The sequence below is a fragment of the Orcinus orca genome, chromosome 10, assembly GCF_937001465.1.
Source record: "Orcinus orca chromosome 10, mOrcOrc1.1, whole genome shotgun sequence".
Lineage (NCBI taxonomy): Eukaryota > Metazoa > Chordata > Mammalia > Artiodactyla > Delphinidae > Orcinus > Orcinus orca.
In genome coordinates, this window is record NC_064568.1 from 42,139,228 (window position 1) to 42,160,890 (window position 21,663).

The 21,663-nt window shown below is 47.0% G+C and overlaps 1 protein-coding gene across 1 annotated transcript in view; it reads left to right on the forward strand.

The window, feature by feature from the left end:
• Nucleotides 1–20,621: 20,621 nt before the first annotated feature.
• Nucleotides 20,622–21,663, forward strand: part of CDCP1 (CUB domain containing protein 1) — a 56,770-nt gene continuing 55,728 nt past the window's right edge. Inside the window, exon 1 of the mRNA XM_033413215.2 lies at nucleotides 20,622–20,847. Within this exon, the coding sequence (XP_033269106.1) occupies nucleotides 20,766–20,847 (82 nt within the window). The 5' untranslated portion in view covers nucleotides 20,622–20,765. The remainder of the gene's footprint in view (nucleotides 20,848–21,663) is intronic.

The window sequence follows — 21,663 nt, forward strand, 5'->3', positions numbered from 1 at the left end:
GTGCCAAGTCACATCTGGAGAAATTGGGAATTCAGGAGATTAAGAGACTGGCCCAAGCCTCATGGCAAAGAAAAGTGCTGGGACTCAGTCTCAGATCTGTCCTCCAAGGCCACCTCCTGGCTGTACCTCTCTGCCACCCCGATCTAGGCTGGTTAGGAGGTGTTTCTACTTGTTTTTTTGTTTTTTTGGGTTTTTTTGCGGTACGCAGGCCTCTCACTGTTGCGGCCTCTCCCGTTGCGGAGCACAGGCTCCAGACGCACAGGCTCAGCGGCCATGGCTCACGGGCCCAGCTGCTCCGTGGCACATGGGATCTTCCCGGACCGGGGCACGAACCCGCATCCCCTGCATCTGCATCGGCAGGCGGACTCTCAACCACTGCGCCACCAGGGAAGCCCTACTTGTTTGTCTTTTTAACCCAGAAACACAGACCCACTTACCCAGTTACCACTAAGACCACACATGTTCCAAAGAAGAGGCAGCCCTCAAAGCTCACCCATCAATGGCAGTGCCAGGATTCCAACCCAGAGTGGTTGGTTCCATCCCAGGCAGAGTTCTGGAGGCAAAGCTGCAATGGAGCCTGGTGTAAAAATGTGGCTGGTGGTGACGGTGGTTGGTTGAACACTGCCCCACAGGTCACCTTCCTGGCATGGGTAATGGACCCTGGTCGTCAGGAGACAGTCAAGTCGCTGATACACAAGGGGGGCAGGAAAGAATATGTTTGGCACCCAAGCGGTTCACTGGGATGGCTCTTGGTTCTCCTGTACCCAATTTCAACAGGAAATAAACAAATGCATAGACCAAGAAGGACCTGGTGATGAGGGGAGCAGACCTCTCAAGGATGAGGGTCTCAGTTACCCCATCCAAGCCACCTAACCAGTGGAGGTGCTAGCTCAGGGTATGGGGATACGAGGATGGTGGTAGAGGAGAGGATGATGGGTATCAGTTACACCCTCAAGACCAGCTGCAGGGAGGAAGGAGCTGAATTCCATCCCTCTAAGCTTCCCCCTGTAAGAGTCCCCTGGAAAAGAGGTCCAGTGGAATCTGGAGGAGCTGCTTCTCAAAACTTATCATATGAAACTAGTGAATCTGAGTAGTGCGAGGGGCAGTGGACACTGTGTGAACCACCCAGAGACCTCCTCCCTCAAGAACTGGAATCTCACTCCTCCGCCTGCTGATGGCTCCCGCTGAGTCTCTCTGGGACTTGCCTTCTGCTGCAGAGAACCCCCTTGCCCAAGGCCGAGCTCTGTTCACAAGGGCAGCCTGCATTCAGTACCTGGTCACTGTGGCCCAGCAACCTCTTCCCCATCCAGGTCAACTTGGAAGACCTCGGAGGAACCCAGAGCTCTCCATAGGCTGGACTGAGGTCTTTGTCAAGACTGAATCATTTTCAACCTTGCCCTCTGGCCAGGTCTGCTCTCTTTATCTCCTAGAGGTCTCAAGAGCTCTCTCCCACAAGCCTGGATTTTGCAGATGAAACTATGCCAAATCTGTTTCCCTGGGGAGCTGACTTGAGACAGGGACCCTCGTTCAGTGAGCCTCCGCTGAAGGCTTTGGAGTATGAATCTCACCCCAAACTCAGGGGAGCAAGAAGTAGGATTTTATTTTTCTGTAACTGAACCCAACTTCCACAGAAGCCCCATTCTGCTGAGGTTCTGTATGCTTCCCCTGGTGTGAAGTCCAAGTTCGGAAGCTTACATTGGACTGAGGCCCCTTGAAAACCCTCCAGAAGTTCCATCCTCAACAGCCCCCTCAACTCTGCCCCCGCCTGGGGAGTTCTCTCCAGTCTCCTCCCTCCCTCCCTCCCAAACCCTTCTCTCTGCCCCAGATCTTTTCAGCCAAAAGTTGTGAACCGAGGTGGGGCAAATGTGGCCCATGGAATTAGCTTGAATTCTAAAATTTTAAATTAATCATCAATAATTACAAATTAAGAAATCCCACATAAAAATTCATATTTTTCTGCTTCTTGGGAAAGATTAGATGATCTGTCCTTCAGTTCCCCTGGTAACAACTTGCTGAAGCAAGAAGGAGCTGCCCCCTTTGGTAGACCAGTTGGCTGTGGTCCTTCCTGTGGTCTAGCTAGCCTCCAGCCTGCTTCTCTCAGCCTCCTCACCTGCCTCGTGCCAGGGCTTTTGTCTTTGCTGCCCCTGGGCTTCCTTAAGGACTCAGGACTGCAGCTTTGGGAATTAAGCCTGCTTTTCACTTCTCTTGCCGAGGAAATGGTGGGGAAGAGGTTGGTGGTGGTAAGAGGGAAATGCCAAGAGAGAAAGTTCCTTGAGCTGGGTCATGAAGGCTGGGTAGCAGGTGGAAAGTATTGATAGAAAGGAGAGAGGGCATCCCAGCAGATGAACCCACCTGGGTAAAGGCTGTCCCCACTGGGACAGAGTGAGGGGACCTGTCTGATTAAAGCATGGGATTGAGTTTATGGAGCAGTGGGGGGAAAGGCTGGATGGGAAAATAGGGGCAGATGACAGACAGCAACCTTGACCCACCCAGATCCCAAGCCTGTGGGCAGCCAGAGGCAAAAAATTCATGGCTTCTCCAAGTGTTTTGTGTTTCTGAACAACATAAACGGGAAGCAAGTGGGTTCACACCAAACTATCCTCTGCACCCAGGTCTGCACCAACCCGAAAGGCAATTCAGCTCTACCAACAATTCTGGCTAATGTTTAGTTCAAGGCTCTGTGTCAGGCGCAAGGAAGAGCGGGGTTCAAGGAAGGCCAACAGTGGTGGTTAGAAAACATATGTGCAAGCTCTTGAACATTCCTCACATCAAACGGCAAATTCCAACTCCCCTTCCCTTGTATTTGGGTCACCTTTAGTTATGCGATTCTATTCAGTAAAATACGGTGGGGATGACACTGTGTGACTTCTGAGGCCAGGTCATAAAAGGAATACAACTTCCTCCTGTCTGGCTCTCTCTCTCTATCTCTCTCTCTACCACCCTGCTGTGAGGAGGCCCAGGCCATACAGAAGGAGGCCAACGGTGGGTCAACAGCCCCGGCCGTGGTCCCACCCAAAGCCAGTATCAACCACCAGAGTGTGACTGAGAGTCCTTCAGACAATTCTTGCCCTGCCCCAGCTATCACCATAAAGGTGAACAAAACATAAGTTTCGGGATGGTTTGCCGTGCAGTAACAGGTAAGTGGGCACAAATACGCAGACCCAGTCCTCGGGGGACAGACAAGACCATCTCAGGACAACACGCAGCCAAGTACAATATCTGGCACATCCTAAATGCTCCCTTAGCTGCCAGATGTTTATTCTGTTTGTTTTCAGATGGAACAAGTCAGTTCTGAACTGGGTTTCAAACACTGTGGACACACAGACTGATGGATGTGCAGTCCAGGCAGGGGCAGGGAAGGAAGGTCCTGCAGGGGTGAAGGCATTAGTGCCACACCTTGGAGTATGAGGAAGAGAATTTCAGGAGCAAAGGGCAGTACAGATCGCAGACACTGGGAGCTGGAAGGGGCCTTGGAGCCCCCAGTCAATCCCGGGATCCTTGGTTCAGGACTGGTGGTGAGGACCCCAGAACCCATGTCTCCAGGGCCCTATTCCGGGTGCCTCCCCTCTGCAGGCTGCCTGCATGCTGTTTCAGCCTGGGCATCCATGACCACAGTTCTCTCCCTGACAGGTGTGAGGGCTTTGTCAGTTGGACCTGGTCAGTGAACTGATTGTTTTAACTGTGTGCTCTGCGCTCCTTATCTCTTTTTTTTTTTTTTTTTGCGGTACGCGGGCCTCTCACTGCTGTGGCCTCTCCCGTTGCGGAGCACAGGCTCTGGACGTGCAGGCTCATGGGCCCAGCCGCTCTGCGGCATGTGGGATCTTCCCGGACCGGAGCACGAACCCGTGTCCCCTGCATCGGCAGGCGGACTCCCAACCACTGCACCACAGGGGAAGCCCCCTTATCTCTTATACTTATCTCATTCCCCACCTTGACCCCTGCAGGGCCCAGCAATTTCTATTACCTACTCAGTGCTTCATCACCCCTGGAGTAAATAACTCAGACTTCATCAGGCCCTCATTGATGAACACTTTCCTCTTGTCCTCCTGCCAACATCGGGGCTGGGTCTCCACCCGCCTTCCCTGTGAGATTGTGGCTTAGCAGGTACAACTTGAGAACCAGCTTCCCAGATGAACAGCTATTTATCGTGTTTTTTAAGTTACAAAGGCAAGGTAACTACATTACAGAAAATGTTAGAAAATCAAGAAGAAAAATTATTGACGATTCCACCACCCCACCCTGCCAGCTCATCAAGCTCATCTTTGTGTATTTTCCCCCCAAACCTACACCTTTTTATAAAAAAACCTGTTAGAGTCATATTTTACATTTAATTATGAATCCTGAGTTTTCCGTTAAATGTTGTAGCACATACTTTTGTCATAAGTTTCTTTCCTAATGAACACGTAGCAGCATTGAGCAGCTGAACCACATTACTCCACTGTTTGGCATTTAGGTGGTTTCCAGCTTTTCCCTGCAGTAAACTTCTTCCTGCCTAGAGATTTGCCCCAAAGCAGAATTCATTTCTCAGGACAGATTCCTGGAAGAGAAATGACTGGGTCAGAGGTGTGGAACTGTATGGTTTTGGATATGCATCCCTCGTCAAATTATCACAGTGACTTTTAAAAATCTTGAATTGTGATTATTATAGTTGATGCTGTTGTTATTATGAACATATTAGTAGATCAATGTAGAAAATCTGGAAATGTTGAAAGAAGCAAATCAAAATCACCCATATTTCACCCAGCTAAAGATAATCATTATCAGTAACATATTGGTATATTCCTTTACCATATTTGTTTTTCTTTACGTAACTTTACGGTTTTTTTGGTTTGTGTCAGTGCATGTGTGAATTAACATAATTCTGATGATACTCGAAATAAACTGGAGATTACAATTTTACTTGAGCATTACAGCTAAGCATCTTCCAGTTTATTGCACACTCTTCATACATATCAAGTTTAAGAAATACATAATTTCCCACTGGATAGATGTATCCTCATTTACTTGCCCATTATCCTATTTGGGGACACTTAAGCTGATACCAAATTTTGGCTTTTAAAAACATTTGTCATGAATAAATTTGCAAATTATGATTTAAAAAGCAATTTGTAAGTGAGGGAAATCGAAAAAGTATGGAAACTCATGACAGAAGAGCTGACTAATTGGTCTTGATTGTGGAAAAGATTAATTTAAAAACTTTCCTATCTAAAAAAAAAAAATGGTTCTGAAGAACCTAGGGGCAGGACAGGAATAAAGACACAGACGTAGAAAATGGACTTGAGGACACAGGGAGTGGGAAGGGTAAGCTGGGATGAACTGAAAGAGTGGCATGGACTTATATATACTACCAAATGTAAAATAGATAGCTAGTGGGAAGCAACTGCATAGCACAGGGAGATCAGCTTGGTGATCTGTCACCACCTAGAGGGGTGGGATAGGGAGGGTGGGAGGGAGACACAAGAGGGAGGACATATGGGGATATATGTATATGTGTAACTGATTTACTTTGTTATAAAGCAGAAACTAACACACCATTGTAAAGCAATTATACTCCAATAAAGATGTTAAAAAAAAAAAACTTTCCTAGACTCATGATTGGAATTTAAATAACCAGGGGTGTTTTTGTTTTGTTTCATTTTTGACAATCAAAGCAAACCCAGAGGAAAGAACAGTGATTGGGAGTCGGGACACCTGGTTTTCTGATGGCTTTGCCTCTTGCTGTGTGACCTTGGGCAACTCACACAGCCCCTCGGGACTGGATAAAATGAGCAAACTAGATGGTGCTGGCCCTGGTGCCCGCAACCCGGGCTGGTTCTCCGTCCTGCACCCACACCTTTGTAAACAGCGCCTTCCTTGGTCACCAGGTTTGAGTTGCCACCTGTTTCCTGCCCCCTGAGTAACAGAGCAGCCTGGGGACATGCATTGTATAGTCTGCAGGCCTCAGGGTGGGCTGGCAGCAGTGCCCTAGAGCAGAAGTGTTTGATTAACCATTGAAAACGACTGAGGACTTCCCCGGTGGTCCAGTGGTTAAGACTCTGCGCTCCCGATGCTCCCGGGTTCAATCCCTGGTCAGGGAACTAGATCCCGCATGATGGGACTAAAGATCCCGCGTGCCACAACTAAAAGATCCTGCGTGCTGCAACTAAGACCCGGCACAGCCAAATACATAAATAAATGTTTTTTAAAAAGAATAATCTAGTGAAGTGGTTTAAAACAAAATGAAACGATTGATGTTGCTTCCTATGTACAGACACACTAAGATAATCAAGACTCTTGTTAGGATGAAAGAAAAAAAATCCCGAGGGCTAGAACAAGGTGATAATATGCTACTATTTGTATAAAAATAAAATATAGAGCCAGATACACATATGAAAAATATATATGGAGCTCGGGACCCAGAGAGCAGCAAACGGCTACACAATGACCCGTGGCAATCACGAAAAGTGTGGATGCTTGTTCCCCAGATAATCACTTTATTTTACACATGGGTAAGAGTTTGCTCACTGAAGAGGCCACCTGGTGAATGACACAGACATGGTTGGATGAAGTGAAGCCAGTTTCCCCAAACACTTCCTGGGCCCCCAGGCTGACCTGTGGCTGAGACCTCACCCGCCACCCCATCACCCCTGACCCCTGCTCAGCCCCATCAACAGACCAGCAAGGACTGAGCCCTTAGAAGCTAAAAAGAGAGATGGAAGGAGAGCGAAGGGACAGGGATACAGAGGGAAGGGAGTGAGAAAAAGAAAGAGTGGCCATCTTCTGAACAACCAGGAAGATCTTGGCAAAGTTCTGATGATGTTCCGTTTAGAATGAGCCTTTTAAAAATGATATTCTTTAAAGCAGCCTGCCTCTCGGATGTCTTTCTGTCTCTTAGCAACTCAGAAAGGCAAAGGACTGTCCTGCCTGGGATGGGACCTGAGGCCCAGATGGCCCTGCCTCCAGTCCCAGCTCTGTCCTTCCAGCACAGCAACAGGTGGCCAGACCCTGACAGCCACCAGCCTCCAGGAGCGCTGGGCACCAGAACCCCCGAGAGCTCACCCCTTGAAATGAGCCACTCCAACAACCTGACAAGGCATTGAAGCGAAGCCGCTGAAAGTGTGAAGGCCCTGGGAGGGACGATAAGAAGGAGCAGAGTCAATATTTCCAGATGTCTTTTTTCTTATCTGTCGGGATTAATCTTTGGTGACAGAGCAATTAAATTGGATGGAGCCCGTGGGGGAATGAATATGAAGCAAGATGTCCTGAATAATAAGGGGAGGAGGAGGAAACTGCGGAGATTGCATAGAGTGGACAGAGTCCTGCCCAAGGCGGCGCACATGGCAGCAGGCAGCGGGGACCCTGGAAGATAACCAGTCGCCTGGGGCCTGAATGCCACTCACTGCTTTTGAATCTTCAGGCTGTTATTTTGCCAGGTTCCTCTGTTCTAGAGGCTGGGCTGGTTGGAAGAGAATCACTTTCTTGCTCTCTCCTCTCCACCTTCTGGCTGGGGTCAGTAACTCCGAGCAGCAGGCCAAGGCCAGCTTGACCACAGGCCGTGATTTATTACAGAAAATTTCTCTTCTGCCCTCCTACCAACTGCCTCCTGCCACCATTAGTACCCAAGCTAGTCAGTGTCTCCGAGCCTTTTTTATTCCTGAAAAATGACCCAGGAACCAAAGATAAAAATGTTGTCTTTCTAGTAATAGCCGATGTTTTAGAGTAGATTGCCAGGTGCCAGGCCCTGGGTTCAGTGCTTTACGTGTAATATCCCATCTGATCCTCACAACAACCCTATCAAGTAGATGCAATTATTTATCCCCAGTTTACTGGTGAGGAAATGGACACAGAGAGGTTAACTGACTTGCCCAAGATCACACAGCAGGCTAGATTTCAAGCCAGGCAGTCTAGGAATGCGTTTCCTTAAGGACAATAGTGCACCTCATTAATGATAAAGCTGATCAGAGTACAAAGCTTAGATCTGTGGCCAAGGGACTCCTTAATACCTCACTCTTAAGTTAAACTGGCCTAGCCAATCAGTCATGGCTGGCTGTGCCAGAAGGGGGTGGGGAGTGGGCCCTGGGGCACATCTCACAGAGGAAGCAGAGGACATCTGTACCCCAAACTGAAGAATACCTAAAATCAAGGAGGCAGGTCATCCAAGTAGGAAGAGGTGGGGTTTGAGGACCTGGCAGGCTGAGTTTCTTAATTCAGTTTCCACTTTTCACTGGTTCTGAAGAATATCTGTAGATGTGCCGTGAATACTGTATGTCCTCAAATCTCAAATACCATCAGTGTATCTGACACCATTATTGTAGGTACCTCTAAGAAGAAACATACTATTTTCTTATCTAATGATCTGTAAGATGCAACCCAACTTCAAAAATGTTAATATGTGAGAAAAAAAAAATGAGTGTCTCTGAGTCAATGAAATATGGTAAAAGGTTTCAAGGTGAAATAGGCTTGAGAAACCTTTGAGTTAATCAGGCCTCTTTATTGCCAGACTTGTCAGACCTTTTATTATGCTCATGTGTGCTCTGAGTCTCTAAGAAGGGGTAAGGAATGAGCGTTTTCCGCATGCATTGGTCCAAAGAACCTTTTCTACCAGAGTGTCCCAGAGAAAGGGCGATCTGTAGCACCAACTCAGAAAAACCTACTTTAAGGAAGAGAGGAGCATGTGGGAACTGAGCCCCAAACCCAGGAGTATTTAAATCTGAAGAGAAAAACATCAAACAGACATTGGAAGAAAAACCTCGGAAGAAGACTTTGGGAGGGAACTGAGGTGAGGGCAAGGGAAGAAGAGATGAGAGAAACATAGGAGGTTGACTCTTAAAAAGAAATCCAAGCTCCACCCTAAATGAGAGGAATTGTAACTTTCCATCACCTAATGTGGGACTGAGCCTAGTGACCCCCTTCCAGAGAGTCCTGTATGGAAAAGTGGGGGCAGGGAGAGAAACCTGATGAGCACCACCCCAGCCACGTGATCAAGATTAATATCAACAGTGATAAGTCATGTTGATAGTTGGCACTCTTGATGAGATGTGATGAAAATGTCATTACCTTGAGGTCTTCCTCCCCCAAACTCATAATCCCAGTCTAATCATGAGAAAAACATCAGACAAATCCCAATAGAGGGGCATCTTACTATATACCTGACTAGACTCCTCAACACTGTCAAGATCATCAAAAACAAGGAAAGGGAGAGAGACTGTATCAGCCAAGAGGAGCCTAAGAGACATGATAACTAATTGTAATGTGGGATCCTGGATCCTTAGTAAAAACTAGGGATGTCTGAATATGGACTTTAGTTAATAATAATGTGTTGGTATTGCTTCATTAATTGTAACACACGTACCACACTAATATAAGATATTAATAGGGGAAACTGTCGTGGGGGGGTACATGGGAATTCGCCGTACTATCTGCTCAATTTTTCTGTGAATCTAAAACTGTTCTAAAAAATAAAGCCTATTAATAAAAGAAAAGAAAGAAGGAAAGAATCCAAAGAGACAATTATCTGTCCTGTGGGGAAAAAAAGAAAGGTAATGTTGCTTGAATTTAACTGGAAATCACCCATTCTGACATGGACATTTTGTGGTTCAGGCAAATCTTCCAGCTGATTTGTCAGGAGTCCATGGAGGAAAATGAACTAGAGGGTGGTCATGAACATGACCATGTTTTCTGATCCCCAGATCCATTCAGGTGACCTGAAGATGGGAATCAGGACTCTTGTAGAAAATCTAAGATAGACAGTTGGGTGTATTTATTACTCAAGTGGAAAAGAAACAGAAAGGCTACCAATATAGTAGTGGAAGACTTCAACCTGGCCGAGAACAGCTACAGAAATGTGATGAGAATGGGGAAAAGCAAATTAACATTTAAGAAAGGGAATTGGTTTGGGTTCTCAAGTATTTATCCCAACTAGACCTTGTTCCTGGTAAATGCTCAATAAATATATATTGCTTACCGTTGGTTTCATTCCTCCACAAATATTTTTGAAATAGTTGTAAACACTGAGCTAAGGTCTGGGGAGATCACCCAGATAAATAAAATGGGATTCTTGCCAGCCACTTAACCAGAAACTCTGTGTTTCATCAACTGCAAGGCACATGTCTTAAAAACTTTTAACATCTCTGTAACTGCGGCACTTCTCACAGTCGTTGCCCACCAGTGGCAGCGCGGTCATCATGACTGGACACACTCACACTTGACCATCACTGTTCATAATGCATCACCTTCCATTGCATTATATGCATGGTTGGTTCTACGCATACGGGGTCTAACTATCATTTAAAATATCATCAAAAAGATGACAATATAATTCACCGTGGAAACAAACAGTTGGCATGGGCACAGGAAGGCATGGAAACAGGGCAGTGGGACACAAATGTAACAGCTCAGTAGCAATTATCTGCCTTTAGAGGAATGACTACAATTTTGTATTTTCTTGCAAAGCTATAACCAAGTGCTTACAGGACTTAAGAAAGGACGTAGAAGAAATAGAATTCCATTAAGCTGTTTTGTCACTGAGAAGTGTGCAAAAGGATGGCAGACCACACAGCAAGCGACAATGCAAGGGAGTGTAGAGGAAACTGAGTCCCAGGGATTGATGAAGGCAATGTGACACCTGAACCACAAAAGCCGGTGTGAGCGATGCCCCTGCAACAAGGGCTGCCCAAACATCCATCCGCCAGCAACCGCTGACTTTGACTGAACTTCTACAATTCAGCCGAGGAAAGAATAAAACTATGAGGTTAGTGGAAAAGGAAAACACTACCTTGGTATTCTATGGCTGGCAATGTGCCATAGGTGAATTCACAGCATTTTTTCTTTCTTGGTTGTACAGAAACAATAATGTGTCTTACCATGGGTGCTATCTTTGATTTGCTGAAATCTATTATGTGTATTGAAGGAAGAAAAGGAACTGTCTTCATGTAGGAAAGGTTACCTGCATGATAAGGTTAGTCCTGAGGAATCTAAAGGTATCAGAACTGGGTAACACAGTGGGCATCAGTAGTTGCTAATGTTACAAAAAGGAGACAATTGGTGCCTCCTGACAGAAGCCCACAGCCCCACCCGTGCAGTGGCCCTGCTGAAAAAATCAAGCATGAGGCAGATCAGGCTTTGAGATCCAGTTTAAAGGAACTGCAGAGGGCAAAGGAATAGGATAAACGGCCCAGTTTCTTCAACAAATAAATTTTGAGAAAAAATTAAGAGATGGGGGAATCTACTGATTAAAATGAATTTGAAAGACATACCATGAACTTAATGGTTCACTTCCAAGGAACAGAGCAGGGAAAGGGGGAGATAGTAACTTTAGGACGGAGAAGCCAAGAGACACCACTTATCCCAGAAATGAAGGTGAGCATCACCAGTGATGTCCTGTGGATGTCACCCACCCCTGATGGGATGTGATGAAGTGCTCTGCCTCTGTGCTGTCCTTACCAAAATCCATATCCCCAGTCTGATCATGAGACAAACATTAGACAAACCCAGACTGGGGAACCCTCTAGAGGATACCCGGCCAGCACTCCTCAAGACTGTCAAGGTCATGAAAAATGAAAAACTGAGAAAATGTCACAGAGCAGAGGAGTCTAAGAAGACATGATGACTAAATGCAATGTGGTATCCAAGATGGAATCTTGTAACAGAAAAAGGATATTAGTGGGGAAACTGGTGAAATCCAAGTAAAGTCTAGAGTTTAGTTAATAGTAAAGTACCAGTGTCAATTTCTTAGTTTTGACCAATCTCTCATGTTATGGAAGATATTAACATTAGAGGTACCTGGGTGAAGAGTACATGGGACGTCTCTGTACTGACTTTGCCACTTTTCTGTAAATATAAAATTATTCCAAACTAAACAGGTTATTTTATTTTAAAAAAAGGCATACCAGGGCTTCCTTGGTGGTGCAGTGGTTGAGAGTCTGCCTGCCGATGCAGGGGACACGGGTTCGTGCCCCAGTCCGGGAGGATCCACATGTCGCAGAGCGGCTGGCCCGTGAGCCATAGCCACTGAGCCTGCACTTCCAGAGCCTGTGCTCTGCAACGGGAGAGGCCACAACAGTGAGAGACCCGCGTACTGCAAAAAAAAGAAAAAAGAAAAAAAAAGGCATACCAATCAATTGCAATACAGGAAAGATGTTTTGATTTTGATTCAAACAACTAAACTATTAAAAATGATTTTAATGAGACAACTGTAAATTTGAACACTGACTAGATATTTGATGCTATTAAGGCATCATCATCCATTTAGTTGTAGGTGTGGTGATGGCTTTGTTGTTACCATATGATCAAGCAATTTTGCTCTGGGTACATAAATAAAAGGACTGAAAGGAGGGATTCAGATAGATACTTGTACACCCATGTTCCTAGCAGCATTATTCACTATAACTAAAAGGTGAAAACAATCCAAATGTCCATTGATGGATGAACGGATAAACAAAATGTGGTATATCCATACAATGGAATATTATTCAGTCTTAAAAAGTAAGGAAATGCTGACACATGCTACAAAATGGATAAACCTTGGAGACATTATGCTAAGTGAAATAAGCCAGACACAAAAAGACAAATATTGTGTGATTTCATTTATATGAGATACCTAAAATAATAAAGTCAGAGAGACAGAAAGTAGAATAATGGTTGCTCAGGGGACGGGGGGTGGTGGTGGTGGAGGGAGAATGGAGAGAGGTTGTTTAATGAATACAGAGTTTCAATTTGGGAAGATCAGGAAGTTCCGGAGGTGGATGGTGATGGTTACACAACAAGTGCAACCTGAGCCACCTGAGGATATGGATTGGATTCTCAGCCCATTAAGTGGGGTGGGAGGGCACTGCAGGCAAAGGCAGTGACCAATGGCTTTGGTGTTGTTGGGTTAGCCCAGTCTTTGCCCGTCCAGCTCTCAAGCCAGTTCTGGACTAGGGAAGTCTCAGAACCTCGGCCCACACCCCTTCCCCATCCTCTCCTCCTTCTGAAACCATCTTCCTGTCACCAGGCCTGGTGTGACCATGGGGAGGAGCATTGGCCATTCTGGGGAGAAACATTTCAGCAGAGCAGTGGGGGTGGAAGCCAGGCTGCCAAGGTCAGAGGCAGGTGGTAGTGTGCTGAGTGGGTGGTGGGCATGAGGATGCCGGCAGAGTTGGACCAGGTTTTTTTTTTTTTTTTTGCGGTACGCAGGCCTCTCACTGTTGTGGCCTCTCCCATTGTGGAGCACAGGCCCCAGGTGTGCAGGCTCAGCGGCCATGGCTCACGGGCCCAGCCGCTCCGCGGCATGCAGGCATGCGGGATCTTCCCGGACCGGGGCATGAACCCGTGTCCCCTGCATTGGCAGGCGGGCTCTCAACCACTGCGCCATCAGGGAAGCCCTGGACCAAGTTTTTTTTAGGAAGGAGAGCTCACAGACTCCTGGCTGGACACCTGGCTTCCGCTCTGAAGGTGACTTGCTGTGTGACTTGACGGTGTCACATCCCGTCTCTGTGACTCCATACAACAGGAGGTGACAACCAGATGAGCTCCAAGGCTCCAGCTCAGTGGTTATGACTCAGTTCCCTCTCCCGGGGGAAGAACATCTCTGAAGGCATTCTAAAGGCCGTTTTCCTCCCACACTCCAAGTGAAAATATAGGAAAGAAAGAAACAAGGCTGGCAAGCACAGGCCTGACGTGGGTATGGGTCATATCCGAGGGCGGTGCTCTCCAGGGAGGGCAGGGTCTGGCTTTCCTCACCCTGCGGGCAAGAGACAGGGAGCTGGCTGCACAGGCTTAAAAAGGGAGGAGAGGAGAGCTCTGTCTCCTGCTTCACGTTTCCTCTTTCCTCCCCTGTCATTTTACCGTGACCTCCTAGGTGCCATGATTTGGGGAGGTGATGAAGTGCAGATTCCTGGGCTTCAGATAACTTTGGGGTGAGCACAGAAGGTGCTTGGCGGCCTGCTGGCGAGTTCCTGAGTCACGCAGATGCACGTTCACGCAGCCCTGGTCCGCAGCATGACTAGTTGCTCCTTGAGGATTTTCCTTGTCTTACTCATCCCAGGACTGAAATTGTACCACATGGTTCCCCCTTGGGCAAATTACTTGTCAAACTGGGCTTCCCTGGTGCTGCAGTGGATAAGAATCTGCCTGCCAATGCAGGGGACACGGGTTCGAGCCCTGGTCTGGGAAGATCCCACATGCCATGGAGCAATGAAGCCCATGTGCCACAACTACTGAGCCTGCACTCTAGAGCCCGCGAGCCACAACTACTGAAGCCCGCGTGCCTGGAGCCCATGCTCTGCAATGAGAAGCCACCGCAATGAGAAGCGTGCGCACCGCAACGAAGAGTAGCCCCCACTCGCCGCAACTAGAGAAAGCCTGAGCACAGCAACGAAGATCCACCACAGCCAAAAATAAATAAATTAATTTAAAAAAATTACTTGGCAAACTAGGAACACCTATCTCATCCCCAGACCACAGCGAACTCCTCTGTTTCAAGGCTCACAAAGGGGCCTCTGCCCAAACTGTGACTGGGAGGTTTTCTCCTTGAAACAGTGGTTGGCATTACAGTGACAGTAAGGGCTGTTTGTGCACCGAAAGAATCTCCCCGTTGTTAACTTGCTTAATCCCCTGGAAAGCAAAGTCTCAGAGAAGCTGCCTCATGCAGACAGATGTTCTTTCCACCCCTCTGTTCAAACCAGATGAAGTCCTGGCCCACCAGACACTGGCCAGTCCCACAAGGCCAGGGTCTCTGCCAGACACCTGGCATGGGCCACAATGGCCTCTTTCTGGAAGCCAGGGGCCCACCCCTTTTTAAAATGAACACTTGCCATTCATCTTTTCAGGGTCCCAAGTTACAAGGAGCTCCCAGGCTCAGCTGGCCGGGTTAGCAGGGCCATCCACGCATTCATCAGCTTGATGAATCCATTCATTCCCCAACTATCTGCTGAGCAGTGACTACGTACCAAGCACTGTTTTCAGCACTGGGAACATCCAGATGAGTAAAGACGAGACAACTTCCTGTCCTGGGGAACTGACGCTTTCGTGCTTGAATGAGATCATGAAGAAGTTGGTCTCCAGACCTCTCTTTCCAGAGTCCTCCCCTCCACCCCCACCAAGCTGATACCCTCTCCTTTCATACCAACCCCCATAGCAAAGGCAATCACAGCCACCTTTATTATGCATTTACTATGTCCCAAGCACTGTGCTAAACCTGTTACATATATTATCTCATTAATCTCTACAGCACTTTCTGAAGGACGTCCTCTCATAGCCCCAATTTGCAGGTGAGGAAACTGAGGCATATATAGAGTTGCACAAGCTGGTAGGTTGCAGAGCCTGTATTTGAATCCAGGACATCTGACTGCAGAATCGCATTGTTAGTCATTGAGCCATTCCACCTCTCTCATTTAGGTCAAATTCCTTTTTGCAGTGAATCACTTGGGTCTGCTTTCCCTTAACATTCCACGGCACCGGAAAAATATCCCGTGCTTGCCTAAGGATGAGGTTCCATTACAAGGGACTGGAAGCCCCAAATCACAGAAGCTTAAAAAAAAGTTTATTCCTCAGGGCTGCTGTGTCACTCCACGGTGCCAGCTCCTTGTCTCTGGTTGCTCAGCCGCGTGTGGCTCGAGTGCATCTGAAGAGCATGGGTATGCTGAGGTGTGGAGTAGGCACATCTTGGCCAAACACTTATTATTTGAGGATCTCATCAACAAATGTAATGACTCCATTTGATTTTATTCTGTGCAATGGTTCGCTCAGGAGGGACTTCCACAATCCCTGGCCATACATTTTACAACTTGACTCAATCTGGTCTCCAGTTTCTCTAAGCCTCGTGCACATCAACCTGGAAATTCCTTACCTCTCCCTTGAGCTGGATCTTGTGCTTCTTGTGTCCAGAGGCAAATACATCATAAAGATAAGAAAGCTCAAATATCACTGTGCAGCCCTTCCAAAGGCATGTACTCATCTGGTCATGTTTCTTGTAAAATTTGCAAAGGCATGTATTTCAACTGCAAAAAGAGTTTTCCCCCACCTCCCCTCTATCCCACCTCCCCTGATGCAATGCAGGATTGAGTGGCTATGGGCATTTTGGGATCTGGCTAAGGAGAAGTTGAATTGTAGATACATTTAATTGGGGGTTGCTAGGATATCTTTACATAATGCACGGTCACTTTCGTGTCGTTGCTTGCCCTCATGCTGTAGTAGCGGCTTCCAGGAATACTCCTCCCATCCACTGGGCTGACTCATCAGGTGAGGTGACCAAAAGGAGCAAGGTCAGAGATGGTATTATATTATGAATGTGTCCTACCATGCCCAACCAGAAGTATGTGGATAGTGGAGGAGGAGGAATCAAAGAAGCTAGTCTGGAAAATTCTTCCAATTATCAAAACTAAAATTTGAAGCAGAACATGCAGTTCTCATCATGTCTTATCAAAAATGAAGGTTTCTATTTTCTGTCAGAAATAAATGGATAATGCAGCATATAAAATTATAAATGTCCCACACTATTTTGGTCTTTAATAAGAATCACACATATAGAATTTGTAAGAATTCCTGTATTTGTAGGGCACAACACTGTAATGTTTCTATAAACACTGAGTATTTCTATGTATGAATTCACATGTCTAAGGTGTGCCAACAAATAAAGAGTGCATCTTACCTTATCTGATGCATCTTGATGAAATCTGGAAGTTCCAGAACAGATAGTACACACATCAGTGAAGCAAAATGAACTGAAGAAATGAATGAATGAATGATACAGAGCTGTACCAGTGAGTTAATTGTGAAGACATCACATTTTTTTTTGATTTTGTGACATTTGGGGTATTTTTCAATTTTTTCAAGTTTGTGATTTGTTGTCATTTCTTTACTTATTCTAAATAAATAATCATTTTCCCCACTTGATTTTCTATTTGTAATTCTGTATTCTTTTTCTTAAGTTCAGCCCCACACACCTGCATTCACCCCTCTCTGTGTATCATGCATTTCTTGTTTTAATAGAACACATCCTCCAGTATTTTCCTGAGAAATGTGTGTGGGAGTTTGTTGTTTGGAGGTTTTGTTGGTTTTGTTTTTGTTTTAGATTTTGAATGTCTAAATCAGAACCTTACCACTTAACTGGTAATTTGGCTGGGTATAGAATTCTTAGTTGGAAGTTATTATACCTTCAGAATTTTGAAGGTATTGCTTCATTGTCTTCCAGCTTCTAGAGTTGCTGTTGGGAAATGCAAAGCCATTTTGATTTTCATTTCTTCTCATGAGACCCTGGAAATTATCTGGAAATCACAAAATGTTCTCTTTGTTCACAGGTTCCTGAAATTTCACTGTGATGTACCTTGATGTGAGCCTATTTTATCCATTGTGCTGGATGCTCCATGAGTCTTTAAATCTGAAAACTCATGTCATTCGGGCCTGGGAAATTTCTTGAATTATATTACTGATGATGTCGTCTCTATTTCATCTGCTCTTTCTAGGAAACCCATTATTCAGATGTTGGATCTCCTGAACTGGACCTCTAATTACCTTAATTTTTCTCTCCTATTTTTTACCTTTATCTTTTTGCTTTACTTTCTGGGAAATCTTCCAACTTTTCTATTTATTTTTTAATGTCTACTATAGTTTTAAAATTTTTCTAAGAACTCTTCTGTGGGTCCCTGAATATTCATTTTTTATAAAATCCTGTTCCTACTGTATAGATACAATATTATCTGCTACCTTTCTAAAGAAGTTAGTAATTGTTTTGCTTTGCTTTGTTTTGTTTTATTCTCCTTATATAGTCTCTCTTCTCCAAGTTGCTTTTTTTTGTTTAGTTAGTTGGTTGATTTTGACTCTATCATGTTAGATGCTTTCCTCAGATGTCTTGAAATCCTACCGCCTGGTCATATTTAAATGTGAGAGATCAAAAAGCTGAATTGGTGCGGCTTACCAACTGGAAACATCATTGTAGCAATATGGTCAGCCTATTGATGGGGATAAACATCTGTATCTTTAGGTCTTTCCCCTTGAGCTGGTCAGATTCTCCAGAAGAAGACTCTTTCTATCTCCAGAATGGACTGAGACTATTGCAATCTGGGAGGCAAGTTGGGGCCTGGCGGCTAGGGAGCTCAGCATAGAGAATGCATATGTTCCTTTTATCTACCTATTTTTCAGAATGTTTCCTAGGCCTTCAGCTATGCCTGGCACTCCTCAGCCCAGTTCCCTCAGTTTTAACCTCTTCAGAAAACAATGCTTCAGACTTCTGCTGAGGGACAGTTGCCCAGCCAGAAGGAATGGAGTACAGTTTCCAGAGATCTAACTATAGTGTTTTTCAAACAGCTTTCTCCCGGGCTTCATTGTTTTAGCCTCTCCTTCACCCTCCCATTCCAGAATACCTTGTGCTGCCAGTTCCTTAGGGTTGGTTTATTGTTTTGTTTTTGTTTCTTTTTGAGAATTCTATCATATAAATCATGCTACTTCTCAATTTTCCCCATTACTGGCTTACAGTTACCACTTGTCCATCTGCTTTCCAGCTTCCAAGAGGATCCTGCTGTTGTCTTCTGTCTGTTCTCCCTGTCTTTGTAGGCTTATGTCTTTTGTTTTTTAATTCCTGTTTTGTAGTTTTTGTAGGGTTTCCAGAGGGGTCAAAATTAGATAGAATAGTCTGTTTTAAAACTCATCTTTCAATGTCATTTTTCTCTGGCAACAGACTGAAGCTGCCTGGATTTCTTCCAGTTCAGAAATAACCTTTTAAAATGGACTCCTTCCATTCAGCCAAGTTTGTAAAGACAAGACATTTCCAAAATTTGGCAATGCTTCGATTACACTCTACTCCAAGAACCAAGCTATTACCTCAAGACATCTTGAATTCAACTATGTAGCTGGGTTGTCATGCAAAGGATGCTGAAGTGCCTCCCCACTTTCCTCATCTCTTTCTCTTTGCTGCCATTATCTGGAAGCATCACTAATCCTTCACATCTGAGAATTATTGACTCATGTCATTTACAGAAAGTTAGTTTCACCCTCCCAGCAAGACAAGTTAAGCAAACTTCAGAAAATTATACAGTAAAGAAATGACTTGTTCCTTAGGCTTAAAGCTGTCGCAAAGTATTTCCAGTATTTTCAATTCAACACGTTGCCATTATCATCATCATCATCATATGTGGAAAACAATGGTGTTATGGATGCTAGGAAAAGATGCTGGGGTATATATGCCTGCTTAGAATTAGGAAAACAGACACAATCTGCTTTACTCTCCTGTTACCATAAACATATTTGAAAGATGTTTAGATTTTCTGAAAATTTCTTTCTCTTGATGAAGCTGCCCTCAATTCCTTGGGGAGCACCAAAAGCTTTCCTACTTTTCTCATCCTCTTCCTTCCCTCTAGGCCTCAGTTTCCCCATCTGTCTGCCTGAGGCAGAAAGTGAACTGGAAGCTAAACTCTGATGTTCCCCCCAGCTCACAGTCCAGGCCCTGCCATAGATGGAAGGGGGGGGGCAGTCATGTCCGCAGCCTGGACATCCCTGCCTCCCTCGTGGACTGTGGGCAGAGTCTGCTTTATTCTCATCATTGAAGATACACAGAAGGAGGGGATGAAGCTCCTAAGAGATGGTTTCTCAGCCCTGCTCCCAATGAGTGTAGGGACAGCCTGGAGAAGCTCAGTTCCCCCAAGAATCAAACAAAAGTGGGAGCTGAACGTAGACCAATGCTCTTTCATGTGTTCTTCTTCCAGGTTGTTCTGGGTGACCCTGGCCCAGCCTCTGGCTGCCCACTGGCACAGACAGACCCAGGGGGGCCCTTGGAGTCATTTTGGCAGAACCTTGGTCTGCTAGCTGAGAGTCCCTGAACCATCCACTGCCTCTCCTTGTGGCCCTGTGACCCTGGACATGGTGTGTGGTCTGCAGGGGGTAAGAAGAATCTATAGGACCTCGGAAACCAGAGAAAGATGGCACACCAGCAGCTGGGAGGAGGAAAAGATACCCAGCGCCATTGATTTACAGCCCAACGACTGGAGTAAATGCCTCACGCTAGTACCATACATACTATTCACAACTCAAGGAAGGGGCCTCTGTGGACCTGTTCAGGTTTCTTCTCTTGGCCCTCTGCAGCCTCATGCATTTATTCACTCATTCATTCACTCTTCAAAAATGTAACAAAGGAACCCCGTTTGTGGAAACCCCTTCAGGGGCTATCAAATCCTGCCTCCATAAATTACTAACTGGCCTAGTGACCTTGGGCAGGTTGAGCGACTCAGTAAATGTTTCAACTGTTATATGGAAGGGTTGCTGTGAGCACTAGAAATACTGTCTGTGAAGTGCCTGGAGTTGGCTTCAGGCTCACAGTTTGGCAAAGAATAGCTGTAGCACCGGCGTTAAAGTCCAGCAAGCCTCCAGCCCAAATGAGGAAGCAGAGGCAGAAGCCAGGACTTGATGATCCACAGACATGATCCCCCGGAAAAATGCGCGGCACAGTGGCCTCCTTTGTCGCCCGGAAAGTAAAAGGAGGCCTGACTGGGTTCCCCAAGGGCGACCTTCGCGCCTGTAGACAAAGTCTTGAGAAGGGCGCCAGCTAGCCCTCGGAAGGTGGCTACAGGTCCCACTGCTCTGGACGAGAGAGGCGGGTGTAGAGGCAGGAAGGGGAGGAGGAAAGGGAGGAGGGGACTGACCCAGCCAGCTAGGGCTCCCGCGGCGCTAGGCGGAGCCAGGGCCAGTCCGGCCCGCGCTCAGGTGAGCGAGACGGGACGGAACTAACAGAAGCCCGTGCCAGGGTCGGGCCCGCGCCCGCCGCTCCGAATCACGGGCTACATTCGCTTTCCCCGCCGAGACCGAGGCGCCACGGAGCCATGGCCGGCCTGAACTGCAGGGTCGCGGTCGGACTGCTGGGGGTCCTGCTGCTGGGCGCTGCGCGCCTGGCCCGCGGATGGGGTGAGTGCGGCGCTGCCAGTGCGCGGAGCGCTGAGGGGGCACTGGGCTTTGAGGGTCTACACCGCCCGCCACGGTGGGGCGGGGCGGCGCGGGCGGGGGACACAGACGGCTGGGGCCCCCCGGAAGCCCGGCTCCGGGGCGTGCCGCGTCGGGAGTGGTGGCCGTACCCTCCCGCATTCCGCGCGACCTCGCCCAGGGCTCAGACCACGGCAAGTGAAGGTGTCCCCGAGCGGGGAGCACCGCGGTGGTCGGGGCCACGAGCCGGGCGCCGTCAGAGAAGGAGAGAAGGGCGCGCGGACGCCGGGCCCGGGGAACCTCGCTGAGGTGGCGCGCCGCGCGCTCGGGGGCTCTACCTGGATTATCGATGGCGCCGGGCTGGGCGTGAGGAGGGAACTTCACTCTCTGGCGCACCCTCTACCTCAGCGCCTGGGTCAGAGAGACGGGGCGAGAAAACGGTGGTTTGGCGCCACAACATCCCACCTTTTTTCTCACCTTTTCCCCTGTCCGTCCGCTCCTTTCTCGCTCTCCCGAAGTTTAGGAACATTAATCCAAAAATGAAAGCACTTCTGTGCCGCGGAGGCTCTGCACGACCCCGCCCCTCGCACCCGTGGGTAGTGGACTTGGACAGCGGAAGGGGGTCGGCAGAGGGGGCGGTCCACAGTTGTGTGGGAATTCCGAGTTCCGGTGGGGGGCAGGGACCGCCACATCCCAGCTACCTGGGCCTACGAGGAGCCCTGTGGGCCCTGGAAGCATTAAAACCGTACTGGTCTCTTCATGTAAGAACTTGATTTGAGGCCTTTCCTGAGACTAGTACAA